Consider the following 15,311-nt stretch of genomic DNA (forward strand, 5'->3'; position numbering starts at 1 on the left):
GTAGACCAGTTGAAGTTAATAGCAATCAAATCAAGACATTAATTGAGACTAATCAATGTTATACCATTGGGAGATAGCCGACATATTCAAAATATCCAAAATCAATGAAGTTACTGGTGAAAATGAAAAATGTGTTTTTTATTTTATGGAAAAAAAACTGCATGGACTTTTTGGCCAACCCAGTAGTACTATCTTTTCTGAAGTCACTTAAATCAAGATCAATACAATGCATTCTCCTTAAGAGACTTCCTTAAATAAAACAATTTTGGTTCAGGATACCTCCACAACCTTAAGTCCATGTGTTTAAAAAGAATGCAAAAAATATATACACAAGATCATTAAATTGAGTCACGCTTCATCATTGGACACATTACTACCATAGGTAAGAACCTAGGACCAACTAAACTGACCCCATTTTATGGCTTTGCCTCATTTAAATGACTAAATAATGATTTAATGATTGGCTTCATTTGTGATATATAGTGGTAATATCCTGGTAGCTCATACTATGCATAAAAATAATACTTAAAATTCGAGACACAAATATTTTGATATGATCTCACAATCTAGCCCCAATACAAATCTAGTTCCTAGGCATTTTTGAGATTTGACTATTTGCCTTCAAGATCTTCAATACTACTTGATACCTAAAAAACAAGAAAGGAGTTGACCATTAACACCAGTTTAGTTTACTGAAGTTGTGCACGGAGGAGAAAAGTAATGCTGAAAATTACTTCCTGAATATTCAAGATACAATAGATTACTTGTACTGAGGACAAGTATTTTTTTTTGTGTTGGCTGTTTTTTTTCATTATTGTTCAAGTAGTTATCTGCATTTCCCCCCCACCACACACCCCCCAACCCCAGCCATCCCCACCTCCCTCCCCTAAATCCGCCCCTCCTTTGTTTTGTCCATGTCCTTTATAGTTGTTCCTGAAAACCCTTCCCCACTTCTCCCCATTATTCCCTCCCCTCTGATTACTGTCAGTTTGTTCTTAATTTCAATGCCTCTAGTTACAATTTACTTGCTTGTTTGTTTTGATTAGGTTCCACTTAAAGGTGAGATCATATGATATTTTTCTTTCACTGCCTGGCTTATTTCACTTAGCATTAATGCTCTCCAGTTCCATCCATGCTGTCACAAAGGGTAGGAGCTCCTTCTTTCTGCTGTGTAGAATTCCATTGTGTAAATGTACATAGTTTTTTGATCCATTCATTTACTGATGGGCACTTAGGTTGTTGCTTCCAGCACTTGACTATTGTAAATTGTGCTGCTATTGGAAAGCACAATGAACACTGCTATGAAATTGGGATGCATAGGTTCTTTTGGATTTGTGTTTCAGGGACATTAGTGTATAATCCCAGCAGCGGAATTGCTGGGTCAAAGGGCAGTTCCATTTTTAGTTTTATGTGAGGACAAATATTTAAATATTACTGTTTCTTTTGAGGAAAAAGCTATGGGGTGATCTCTCAGTGTATTTCACTTAAACTGTTCTAAAGACAGATGCTGTGCTCGTCTCATGCTTATGCTGCAATCCTAGTGCAACCAAGGTATTCACCAGCCATTCACTTGAAATTCAGGAAAACAAACTCAACAACAATGAAAAACCCAGATAACCCCCCAAAAGTTCCCTAGAGAAAATAATTACATCATCACACAAAGTCTTTAGAACATTATATTTCATAAAAGACAATGATAAAAAAGTACAAACATTTCCATGAGAAGCAAAAAAAAAAAAAAAGAATACAAGAAATTACTAGCATTTATTTCAGTGCATTTATGTAAAAGCCTTTCAGATCTCAGTACACTAATCTGAAGCACACTCCCTCTTTCTGATAAACACCACTGTGGCCATTTTAGTTCTCTCATTGGCAGACTTGCGAATACAAGGCAATAAATCTAGAGTGCTAATATTTGTCCAAAAAGAAAATACATGAAGAAATAGAGCAAAGACAAGCAAATGCCAAATAAAATGACACAAAATCTGCTCTTTCACTCATAGGGAGCCTCCAAAAGAGGGAGAATATTGTCTTACATATTTTTCCATTTTGTTTTAAAGTAGATAGCAATCTCTTGGCTGGAAAAGAAGCATAAGCAAGTTTGTAATGTGTAATTTTGTACTTACATAACATTGTAAACAAGGTTTTCTTACTGAATACCTTTTCACAAACTAAACCAGAAATTTAAATGGAGATTTAAAAAAATATTCATTAACCCTAGTTTTTTGCAAAGATTTAAAATGACTATCACCACTACAAATTAGATATAATGTTACTGCAAATAGGAACACTTTTCCTTTTTCTACAACTAGGCCCATTAATCATTATTATTACTTTCTTAACTGAAAGGCACTATATAACTTTCCCAGTAGTGCCATAGGGACCTTATAATAACTCCATGTCCAGTATATGTGTCTCTTGATTTTGAGACTAAGAAATACAATGAATAAGTTATCAGACGATGTCTTCCTAATTTTAGAAAGGTTTCCACTTGCTTGACCTGATTTGTTTAGAAGTAATACTTTTTCCATAGACATGTCTAGCATGGCACCTGATAGAGCAGGCAAAAATACGTGTTCACTAATATACCCACTAAAGAAAAATTTTAAAAGATAGTTTGAATTTGCAATATATTTGTTAGTTTTTCTGAAATAGATTTATTTTCACATAATAAACATAATTGGGCAAAACTCTGTCACATTTATTGAAACATGTAAGTCACTACAGGCAAAATTCAATTTTAAGTCTGCAGTTAAAAACAAAACAAAAGACAAAAAACAAAAAAACAAACTAATAAGATGATTTTCACAGAATGACATACAACAGTCAAAACTGAAAAAAAGCAAAATATTCATGGTCCACTCCCAAAACAAAAATTACTATTAGACTTAATCCAAAAAAATAAGGCAGATACTAGTAGAACTGCGTTATCTTAAAATTGTAAAATGTGTATCAAAATGAAAAGATTCCAAAATGTGGGCAGATCCACATTAAAAAAAATGTTTTCCTAATAAAATTCAGAAACAGCCCTAATTTTCCCCACAACTAAAATAGCTAATTATTTCATGAATTAATTATGCTCCTATACCCCTACTATCTTATTAGTGAACAACAAATGGTAACTTTCCCAATTGACTTTCTTTAATTACACTGAATTAAAAAATTATATTGGCTATGAGAGACAGAAAATGGATAGACACATTAAGAACAAATTTACTTCTCAGGTTTAATTTTTCATTATTTTCAGTATAAACAAAAAATAGAAACCAATATTTTGGAAGTATTTCTAAGAAAAAAATGTGGAGAAATTCTGTTTGGTATCATAACAGAAAGCTATCAGCTTTCTCAAAGTACATGAATTTCATTATTTTGTGATTTCTTTTGTGGTCATTTGTGTTACCAATATTGTCATAAAAAAAGCCAACTTCAAAAATTAAACTTACAACCTGAGATAAATAACCGTATTTCTGTTTCAGGTGAACAATCCATGGGGCAAATATTATCCAAACATCTCTCAAATAGAGCTTTTTTTGGTTCTTCATTGTTACTGAAGATTCACTATATATATAATTTTTTGTTTTAAATTTGTGAAAATACCTTGAGATATTTTAAAGATCTTTGGGTAACAATAACTGATAATTTTTAAAGTAAAAATATTGTTTTGGTTTTGCCATAAAAACTTCATCCAAATTTAAGATAAAGTAATATAGTTGATGTCAGGTAGTAAGACCTGTTTTCTGAGAAGTACCTTATAACATCAATGTATTTAAATAACTATGTGTTATAATATACTTCTATTAAACTATGCTTTAATGAGGAAATTTTCATAACACCAGAAATATAATTTCTTAAAAGTGAAAAAAATACAGTTTGAATGAAATTGGCCAACATTAAAAAGAATCCCTTCCTAACTTGAAATTTTATGAGTCTGAGAATTGAACTTAAAATTTTTTTTATCTACTAAGCATTTATCTTCATAAAAATAGAACATATAATTTCTTATCTAATAGTATAATTCATTTGTATATTATAAGTGCTATTGGGTTTTCCATATAACTCATCCTTCTAAAAAAATTGTTTTGATATTTTTTTAAATAAAAAAAATTTTTGGCTCTTCTGAACTCAAAATAATAAAAGTGCTGTTCACTATTAACAGACAAACAGACAAAAAACAGCGTACAAACACACACAACCTCAGGGACACTTTCTGAGGCACAGAATCCCTGACACACACACCGGAGGTACATGAAGGACATTTAACACGAAGAGGTCCTTTATATCATGTCACATCACAACTTTTAAGATTTTCTTGGTAATACCCATGCAATATGCATAAACATTATGGTTGTGATTTAGCAAAATCTGATGAGATCGCAAGCAGGAAAATGATAGGTAATCCTGGTAGGAAAAAAGCTTTCTAAGCTGCTCCATCTACCCTTTAGGGCCCTAAGAAAGCTGCGCCTTCTTCCACACAGAAGGCTGAAGGTCTAAAGCTCAAAACTAGTATAACAGTTGACTGTATTAGTTGGCTGTCAATTATTGACAGTTCCTTCATTTCGCACAAGGGTTAACCTTTTTTTAGTGACATAAATTTACATTGTTTTTTTCCATGCAAATAAAAAAAGGTCTATAAAAGTCTAATAAAGGCATAACCAATGACATGCAAAACTGTGACACGTCTTATTTTTCAACAATTTAAACACATTAATTTACATCACATATGTACAAAATATGTTTAAACAGAAATAAAGCATTCTCTTGAATTAAATTAGAGATTTCAGTATAAAAATGTTTTCTTTGCAGGGAGCTCTTAACTTCCACGGCTTCTGGTCTCTGCAGCACTGGCCATGGGGGTGTGTCTCTGACAGAGGGCGGGAGGAAGCAGGCTGAATGCAGACAATCCCACGCAGTAATCACTGAGGACTGCTGGCTCTTCTGCAGAAGTGCGCGCTGGGACACATCCGTTCGCGGACCTCTATTAAGAGTGCACTCCAGGTTCAGGATCCAGCCTTGTGGTCCATCTTGCCATGAGAGCGATTTCTTTAATAGTCTTCAACTGGAGCTAACTCTGGCATGAGGTTTACAGATATGTTTGTATACAACCTATCGACCAGCACTTTTGGCATGTATACCAGATTGTTCAGCCCATCGATGTACTGGCGCTCTTTTGAATACCTTAGCAATTTATACCTACAGTGTTGGAGGAAAAAACAGGAACAAACATGGCTCAGAAAGAAAAATTGATGGGGAATATGCTCAAGGTCATTCTTATAAATTAAAGCATTTAATGCTCTTTACAATTTTTGGTTCTCACACATAATTAAAAACCCCTCTAAACCACTGTTATAAATTAGCATTTGTATGAGTCTTAAAATGCCACCTGAAAAAATTATTCTGCACCCTTATGACTTCGACATCCTTAAGATATGAAATGTACTGTGTTTATGTTAAGAAAACACATTTTATAGAAACAGTTAACTGGGCTCTTTAATAGAACATGACTATGTGTATGCAGATATATGCATATCTCTTCAAAACAAGCCCCAAAATGCTTTTCTTCTAAAAAACTGATATGGCCAGAAACTTCCCTTCAGAAGAAGGGAATTTTTTGGGTGCAGTGTGTATCTTAAATCTTTCACACATTAAGTAATTTTGAACTTAGTCTCTAAAGATGTTATTAAACTTACCGTCCTAAAAACTGGACTTCACCTCGATGATGATGAGGAATAGATTTGTATTTTCCCAAGTCTCCCTCTGGTCTTGTTACATTATACCCAGCATAGTGAACTCTGCCATATGTGGAAATGAAAACATAAGGAAATAAAGTCTGACATAGACTTGGAAACAATGAGTTCAATTTGAAATGCAAAGTATGCCTAATGGGTGTGTCATCGGCAATTTCAGGAGGCCCTCTTAGAGAAAAAAAGGAGAAACACAAGGTAGGGTTTAGGGATCTCAAAAATTTTCCACCCCAAAGAATCTTTGCTTGGAACAGCAAAGTACAATTTTACCTAGTAGAAAGGGAATTCACAGGAATTCTGTTATTAAGCAATTTTATACCTCAACATACCTGTTCCAAAGGTCATCATCTTCTCCTCCCCATCCCCAGAAGGCATTGGGAAAACCATTGATCTTTCTAAACTGCTCCACCGTCAGTCCACTCACACCACCAAAAAACTCTTTATAGGGAAGACTAAAAAGAAAGCAGAACAGAGCATCCAAAAAATAAAATCAAAACAGTTTGCCACATGAAATCATTTTCAGTCTTTTACGTGCCTTGCAAAGTATACCCCTATTTTCCAAATAAGTACCGTATTTTTCAGACCATAAGACACACCTAGGTTCTAGAGGACGAAAATAGGAAAAAAAATTTTGAAGCAAAAAATGTGGTAAAACATTTAATAACATCCTTTAAAGCAGAAATCCTATAGCGAGCCAGGTAAGCTACATTTGGACTGTAAGACGTACCCCCATTTTCCCACCAAATATAGGGGGTGCGTCTTATAGTCTGAAAAAATACAGTACTTACGTTGATTAAATTCTATTCTGGGAAATGTAAAGTACTCCAAGAAACAAAATATTTTTATACTCTAGTGAAACAAGTACATCTAAATGTGTTATGTAAAACACAAAATAAAACACTTGTGGTAATTTAAATTTAATATTTAGTATTGTTACGTTATAATTCTCAAAACCCAGTGTTCAAAATTGTTTATTGTTACAATAAAATAAACTTAATTAAATCCATCAATAGCTGTCAATGCAATGTTAGATGTTGCTAAGGTAATAAAATCATCTAAATTAATAGAACTTATTATAAACACACTATTATACAGTATAAGTGTATATTAGTAAAGACAAGTCTAGTATTTAATTTTAAAATGACAAGCTGCCTATTCCTACAATATGTCTGCTTGGATTATACACCCAAAATTCTCGTGAATAGTTACAAACACACTTATTTTTAATTGACTGATAATTAGATAAATGACTGTACTGAGATATAACTGAAACACGAGGATAACACTTCATCAGCTTCAGGTGTACAACACCATGACTGTATGTATGTGTATGTGTGAAATATTACCAAAATAAGTCTAGCTAGTATTCATCGCCATACATAGTTAGAAAATCCTTTTTTCTTGTGATGAGAACTTTTAGGATCTACTTTCTTAGCAACTTCCACATATACAACGGAGTATTGTTAACTATAGTCGGCACGCTGTAGATGACACCCCAGAACTCGTAACTGGAAGTGTGTACTCTTGACCACCTTCAGCCATTTCACCCCCCTCACCGCCCACCCCTAGCAATCACCAACCTGTTCTCCGGATTTACGAGGTGGTTTTTGTTTTTAGACTCCACGTAGAAGTAAAATCATACAGTATTTGTCTTTCTTTGACTAATGACTATTTTTTTTAATTTGGATTTTATTTTCCTTACCTTTTCTTAACTCATACTCCAAGAACTTTGTCAAACTAAATTATTCATTTAGATATAGAAAGGATTTCTGATATTGAGGTAGCACCCCTTGACTTCAGACTTGAATAAGTCCTTTTGGGGAGTAGCATGCTAGAGCCTCTAAGAAAGCCAGGCCAGTGTGAAGGGCCAGGAGAGAAAACAACCACGCATAGCATCTGAAAATCAAGACGAAGGGAATCTGGCTGGGGCTGTAGCACAGTTGCCTCAGAGAAAGGGAGGAAGCCCATTTCTCTTTTTTGTTGAAGAAACTTTTGCCTCATTCCCTGTGGGGAGGTGCTATTTGCAAGCTGGGATTTTGTGTGGCCACAGAAGGGAATAGGCAGCTCCCACATGGAACTCCAAGGTTGCAGGAAAAAGCAACCTTAGCTCCACCCTGGGCCAAAGGCACCCCAAGACAGTAGTAACAGCAACCTGTGCCCCAAAGACAACCATATTGTCCCAGGAGACCTCACGAGGCTCCCACTTGGGAAATTAGGATTCCTGTAACACAGCTGGTTGGGATTCAAGTGGGTCCATGAGCATTCTTGGTGTGGTTAAGCAACTGGTGTTTCCCACACCAGCTGGATTATTATTTTTTAATCCTTACTCAAGAATGTGTTTTGATTGATTTCAGAGAGAGAGGAAGGGAGAGGGGGAGAAGGAGAGAGAGAAACATTAATGTGAGAGAGAAACAATGATTGGCTGTTGCCTCCCATACATGCCCTGACCCACAATTGAACCCACAAACCTAGGGATGTGACCTGACTGGGAACTGAACCCGCAACCTTTTGCTGTACAAGATGATGCTCCAAACAACTGAGCCACCTGGCCAGGGCCAGTTGGATTATTCTTGCCCAGGGTAGTGATTTGGGAGAATCCTGAGATCAGTAGGGGTGTGTGTGTGTGTGTGTGTGTGTGTGTGTGTGTTTATTGACATGCCTAAATTGGCAAGCACATGAATACCATTTATTGTTCTGCTTAAGTGGCAATAATCAAGTGGACTATACCCAGGATGAAAAAGATTAGATAAAATGAAAGCAAAATAGATAAACTGAAAAATAGAAAATGGAAGTTCGAACAAGCAAAACTCTAGTAGTGTTTACCCTACACTGTCCATAGGGGGAAGGACACCAGTCTGGGGGCCTGAGCATTCTGGTCAGCAGCCATAGGAGTGTAGACTTCATTTCTGGGCAGAGACGCTCCATCAGGCTTTGTCCCGGCTGAAGTCTGCACTACCCAGCCACGCCCTGACCTGCCACCCTCTCCCTAAGCTAGCATTCTAATGTCAAACTTCCAATGTACCCTACTCACCCTAGGATTAGCCTAGGTAGATATGAATACTTTATTCACAAGAAAACATTCTCAAGTAAAAAGATAATTTAGAATTATCTTTTTATGATAGTTTATGACCTTTATGATATTTTTAAGTGAAAATCAATTATACCGTATCTAATTTGACTCCAGCAGGCTGACCAAAATTGTTGCCAGAAGTGCTAAGACCAAGATCCTAAACCAAAGTGACTTTCCCAAGGCAGTGCCAGACTTGGAGTTCAGATACTGTGGTATTAAGGAAAAGGTTTCCTAACGATGAGAACCACCAGCAAAACAAGGAAAAGCTATTCCTTTCCTGCTTCAGTGCTGATTCACCTGGTCATGTCACTGCCTCTCTCTACCTGTAGGTCGGGCACTGGAATCATCTCCCTGCTCCTGTTTTCTCTCCTCTCCGATTCCATTAGCCAATGAAAACCATGATCTCTTTCCTGGATTGCACTTGCATGCTTTAATGCCAATTTAAGTTACTGTCACAGCATCCCACAGAATGGGAGAACATATTCACCTGATGAGGAGTTAATATCAAAAATCTATAAAGAACTCATATAACTCAATGCCAAAAAAACCAACTCAATTAAAACATGGGCAAAGGACCTCAATAGACACTTCTCCAAAGGACATACAGATGGCCAACAGACACATGAAAAGATATTCAGCGTCACTAATCATCAGAGAGATGCAAATGAAACAATGAACAAGGGTTGGTGAGGATGTGGAGAAAAGGGAACCCCTGTGCACCATTGGTGGGAATGCAGACTGGTGCAGCCACTGTGGAAAGCAGTATGGAGGTTCCTCAAAAAATTGAAAATGGACCTGCCTTATGACCCAGTGATTTCACTTCTGGGACATATACAAAGAAATCCAAAACACGAATGCAAAAGAATGTATCACCCCTGTGTTCACTGCAGCATTATTTACAACAGCCAAGACATGGAAGCGACCCAAGTGCCCATCAACAGACGAGCAGATAAAAATGCTGTGGTACATGTATGCAAAGGGATATTACTTGGTCATAAAAAGAATGCAATCTTACCATTCGTGACAACATGAATGGACATAGAGGATATTACGCTTAGTGAAATAAGTCAGTCAGAGAAAGACATATCATATTTCACTTATATGCGGAATCTAAAGACCAAGATAAACAAACAAGCAAAGCAGAAACAGACTCACTGACAGAGGACAGACTGGTGGTTGTCAGAGGAGGGAGAGGTTGGGAGACTGTGTGGAAACACTGAAGGGATTGAGAAGCACAGGTTGGCAGTTACAAACAGTCATGGGGCTGTAAAGTGCAGCCCAGGGAATACAGTCAGTACCATTGTAATAACTGTGTATGGTGTCAGGTGGGCACTGAAATACCACGGGGAACACTTTGTAAAGTATGTGACTGTCTAACCACTATGCCGTACACCTGAAACTCACACAAAAATAATATTGAATGTCAACAGTAATTGAAAAAATAGAAAATAAAAAGGTACTCTCACAGCTTCAATGACTGTTTACAATTCAAGGTATCTCCAGTCAGAGAATGAAAAAATTTCTTTCTTCTCATTAAAACCATGTCAAGAATCCACAGCTGAGAAAGGAGAAGACACACTGCAGGAGAGAGGACCTTCCCTGCACTAAAACATCGATAGAGAAGGGAAGCAGAGGGCAGACAGCAGGTGCTGTTAGCCACACGGGGCAGGCCCAGCACAGGGGGTCACACTGCAGTCCTGTGGATGGGCTCCAATACTCCAGTGAACCAGGAAACCCATGTTCAGAGATACAAGTACCTGATCAACTCCTATGACTGTTCAGTGTGGAAGCCAGAAGTGAAATACACACTTGCTTGACTGCAGAAACCAGGCTCTCTCCCACCACTCCACACAAGCTCTGCATGAGGAGGAACCTAGAGACGGACAAGTGACTCTACAGCCTGGCTCCCTATGAGGGCGGGTTGGAACTAAACATATTCTTTAGGCTTTGAACAACCTCAGATGCAGACACATCATGATGATACCGTTTTGTATACAATAGGAGGAAGATTGCACATTACTTACATATACATGTATTTATCCAGCTTTGCTGCAAAATGACGTGGCATTTCTCCACATCCGTAGTAGTTTCGGTCATTTTCAGGCAGGTGGTCCACATCATGGAAGATTATACAGTCCCACACGCTGTCTTTCATGGCCTCTTTGAAGCCCACGTTGAAGAGCATCGCGCGGTTAAACGGCTGTGTGCCGGTCTTCACAGGGACAAAACACAGAAATGCTACTCAGGCTCTGCCATCTGACCTTTTTCCTAAATTTTTCTAACTTGATGAAGCATGGTCAAACAATAAATACATCTGAATTAAATAGATAAAATGATAAACATACTTCAGGATTTTCAATTATACCATTTAAATTTACTTGCATTATTTTATACTTCAATAATTACTTGCATTATTTTACACTTTGATAAATTACAATAAATTATTATCTAGTACAATGGTTCATCATCACATTCATATAATGAGAGCACTCATGTTTCTATTTTACTTCAAATACATCAATACATGGATTACTTATGACCAGAAAAAGATAAAGCCATTAAAAATTATATAGGTGTCATTTTTAGTGAAGCCTTCCAAATTGCTATCAAGACTAAGAGAAGCAAATGGTAACCCTTCTCTCACATAACAAGGCCAGGGAGGGCTAACTTTGATCACTGGTGCTTATAATAAAGACAAAGACACTTTTAGAGACAAAAACAGTTGGAACTTATTACACGAAACCCAACTTCATTACAAAATCATTTTCCTTTATTACTGAAGAAAACACATAAAATGCCCGGGCAACAAACAGTTCCTATTTTTATTATTCTTGCTTATAATAAATACCAAGAGTATTTATGAAACAAAAAATGGAAACGTATTACATACACAGAACCTAACTTTCTATATTCCAACCACTTACCTTTATTTATGAAGGAAATTATATTAAGGTGCATTGACAATAAAAAGTTTCATTCCGTATCCAAAGCAATTAAACAGCAATTACCCAGGCCTGAGCAATAATTCTCAAAATCATTTCCAAAACAAAAACAAAAGAGGATGACACAGAAGTGAATGAGTTACATTATGTAGTTAGCACTGAAATGCTGCCTCGAGAGTGAAAAATTACTAATTTTCATTCCTGGGTCCCGCTCTAACTTGAGGTAATAAAAACCACTTTACTTTTTACAGCTTCTTTCTTCATCAATGAAATGGAGAGAATACAAGAGAAAGGAAGTTAAATTATAATGTTATTACTGGTGCATCATCATCAGCTTGAATTACTTTCCTTTAAGGTTTTAAAGATTGTTTTTATCGCTTCTTCTCTGAGCAAACAAGTGGCAGATGACACTGCTGTTGCAGGAGGGCCCTGGAACGGGAGGCTGGGTGTCCCAGGAGGCTTCTGTGGAGGATCTGGCAGCAGCACCTGGGCAAAGGTCACAACCAGGGTCTGGGGCAGGCCGAGGCTGCAGAACTCACGGAGGCAAGGCAGAGGACAAGGAGTGGATCCCTGTCGAGAAACTGGGCCACCTGGTCAAGGACATGAAGATCAAGTCCCCGGAGGAGATCTCTCTCTTCTCCCTGCCATCAAAGAATCTGAGACCATTGACACTTTCACGGGAGCATCGCTCAAGGACACAGTTTTGAAGACTGTGCCTGTGCAAAAGCAGACAGGCATTGGCCAGAGGACCCAGTCCAAGCCATCTGTAGCCATGGGGGACAACAATGGACATGCTGGCTGGATGTTAAGTGTTCAAAGGAAGCAGCCAATGCCATCCATGGGACCATCAACCTGGCCAAGCTCTCTATTGTCCCTGTGCGGCAAGGCTACTGGTGGGACAAGATCGGCAAGCCCCACACCGCCCCTTGCAAGGTGACCGGGTGCTGTGGCTCTGTGCTGGTGGCCTCATTCCTGACCCTAGGGTCACTGGCATCGTCTCAGCCCCTGTGCCCAAGAAGCTGCTGCTGACAGCTGGTATGGACAACTGCTACACCTCAGCCAGGGGCTGCACTGCCACCCCAGGCAACTTCGCCAAGGCCACCTGCGAGCTGTCTCTAAGACCTACAGCTATCTCACCCCCGACCTCTGGAAAGAGACTGCGTTCACCACGTCTCCCTACAGCAACTCACTGACCGTCTTGTAAAGACCTACCCCAGGGCTCCTGCACAGAGCACCTGGCTCCAGCTGTGGCTGCCACATGATTTTATACAGAAAAAATAATTAAGCCTGTTAAAAAATATTTTCATTAAATGTAGACATAATACCTAGTGGCTTGTAATAAAAATAAAAAGTTTCATGCCTTACCCATCTTCATCCTCCAAAAGCAATACATGGCAACTCTTTAGCATTTCATTCTGGTTCTTATCTGGTTCAAGATAATGACAGTTCCGATATGCCCCTGCTTCATTAACTTTAGACATCGTCTACTGACTCCTTATCATGGCTGTGGAGGATTTACGCTACCCCACTCACTGCTTCTCCATCCATTCTCCCAATATATGTAGTTGTATCATAATTTTAGTTAAATAAATAGTGTATCGTTAGGATGATGGAAATATTTCTTGAGTACTGAGTGAATTATAATTACTTTTCTTTCTCAAACTAGAAATAATAACCGTCCTCTTTTTTCTTTGTTTCTATAGAACTATTATTACTCTGTACAAAAGCCCCAATAGTTATGCCCTGTATCTATTAATAATTGATGTGCTCATTCGAACACACTAAATCATCTGCCAATTCCTTCCCCACTCACCAAGTCCAGTCCAACGCCCACTGCCCTCAGCTCCTGTTCCAGGCTGGACTGGTCTAACCTTACACAATTATCACCCTAGGACTTCTCTCCCATTCTCTAGATCATCTTATCTTCTACTTGGCTTTCTCAATTTGCCAAGGCACAACTTTCAGCAGCTTCCTAAGTAAGGGTCCATGACAAAATTGAAAATGCCCTAAGTCTATCCTCCCACTTGATTGACATTTTAGCTGGGTAAAAAGTTCCAGGTTGAAAATTACTTTCCCCTAGAACTTTAAAGGCACGGCTCCACAGTCTTCTAGCTATTAGCATTGCTGAGAAGGTTCATATAGTTATGATATGTAATCATTGGTAATTTTTCCTACGGAACCTTTTTGGCCTCTTCCCTTTTTAATTTGTATTCTAAAATTTCAAAATAACCTGTCCCATGGTGGCTCTGTATTCTACTTATGTGTGCACATGGGCCTCTTTAATCTGAAGACTCATAGCTTTGCTTCTGGGAAATTTTCTTATCTTTTTGGTTATTTTCTCCATTACCCCCCATTTTTTCTGATATATTTTTCCATAACCCTAATCAGTGAGCGTATTAGTTATTTATTGATGTGTAACAAATCACAGCAAAACTTAGTGGCTGAAAATATAACAGCGGTATATTACACTCACAGTATCTGCGGGTAGGGAATTCGGACAGCACAGGAGCAGAGGTGCCTTATCTCTGCTCCGTGATGTCTGGGCCTCGGCTGGAGCACCCGTTTCCAAGGTGGCTCACTCACAGGGCCAGCAACATGATGCCGGCAAGTCAGCTCCTCTCCCGGAGTGTCCCCAGGACATGGCAGCTGGCTTCCCTGAGAGCGAGTGACCCAGGAGACCAAGGCAGAAGCAGCAATGTCGTTTAGGACCTAGTCTCCAAAGTCACATGTGCCACTCCAGTCTGCTGCCCACACATCAGCTCTTACTCGTTGCGGGAGGAGACTGCCAAAGGAAGGGCCTGGTTACAAGGAAGCGAGGGTGCTTGGAGCCATTTAAAGGCTGTTTACCTGTAATGTACTGGTGCTCTTAGGCTGATGTTCTTATTTTAAGAGTTATTAAGTTTATCTTCCAGCCATTCTATTGAAAGTTCTCTTTTAGTTCTCACGTTTTCAGTAATTTTCTTGTCCTAATTATTCTTTATAGTGTCCTGTTTTTTTCCTTCATGGGTTCATTATCTTTCCTTTATTCTATGTGGATACTGACCATGAGTTTCTGGTGTTCTTTTCTTTTCTTAGATTTCCTCTATTCCCTCCAAAGTCCCTTTTTTTATTTTTTATATTTCCTTTCGTTTGATTGGTTTTGTCTCTTCTCGTGGAGGCTTTCTTCTAAATCTGAGAACCCTCGGCTGCCCAGTCATGTTTGAGAGTCAGGCACTTACAAAGCTGAGGGAAATGGCCCCACATGTATGTGAGGATGGTGGCATACCACTCTTAACTCAAACACCACACACCACACACACCTGTACCACACGCCACACGCAGGTATGTGCACGAGCAAATCCCTCAACCAAACTAAAACCACAAAGCCCCATTTCTCTTCTGCGCTCCACACGTGTCCACAGCTCAGGAAACGGCAACACCCTTGTGCGAGACAAAAACCCTGGCATCAACGTTAACTGGCCGCCACTGTTCACACTGCGCATCCAACTCTTCAGCAAATAATATCACTTCTAAACCCAGCGCGGCCCAAACCCAACCACTACTGCCCTCCGCCCACGG

The 15,311-nt window shown here is 38.5% G+C and overlaps 1 protein-coding gene and 1 pseudogene across 1 annotated transcript in view; one reads left to right on the forward strand and one right to left on the reverse strand.

Annotated features, from left to right (window-relative positions):
• Window positions 1-1,658: 1,658 nt before the first annotated feature.
• Window positions 1,659-15,311, reverse strand: part of B4GALT6 (beta-1,4-galactosyltransferase 6) — a 65,024-nt gene continuing 51,371 nt past the window's right edge. Inside the window, exons 6-9 of the mRNA XM_024580585.4 lie at window positions 10,836-11,023; window positions 6,071-6,193; window positions 5,688-5,789; window positions 1,659-5,190 (exon numbers count right to left, since the gene is read on the reverse strand). Coding sequence (XP_024436353.2) covers window positions 5,043-5,190; window positions 5,688-5,789; window positions 6,071-6,193; window positions 10,836-11,023 — 561 coding nt within the window. The 3' untranslated portion in view covers window positions 1,659-5,042. The remainder of the gene's footprint in view (window positions 5,191-5,687; window positions 5,790-6,070; window positions 6,194-10,835; window positions 11,024-15,311) is intronic.
• LOC112322929 (small ribosomal subunit protein uS5 pseudogene) lies at window positions 12,341-13,015 on the forward strand (annotated as a pseudogene).

Source organism: Desmodus rotundus, chromosome 10 (genome assembly GCF_022682495.2).
Source record: "Desmodus rotundus isolate HL8 chromosome 10, HLdesRot8A.1, whole genome shotgun sequence".
NCBI classification, from domain to species: domain Eukaryota; kingdom Metazoa; phylum Chordata; class Mammalia; order Chiroptera; family Phyllostomidae; genus Desmodus; species Desmodus rotundus.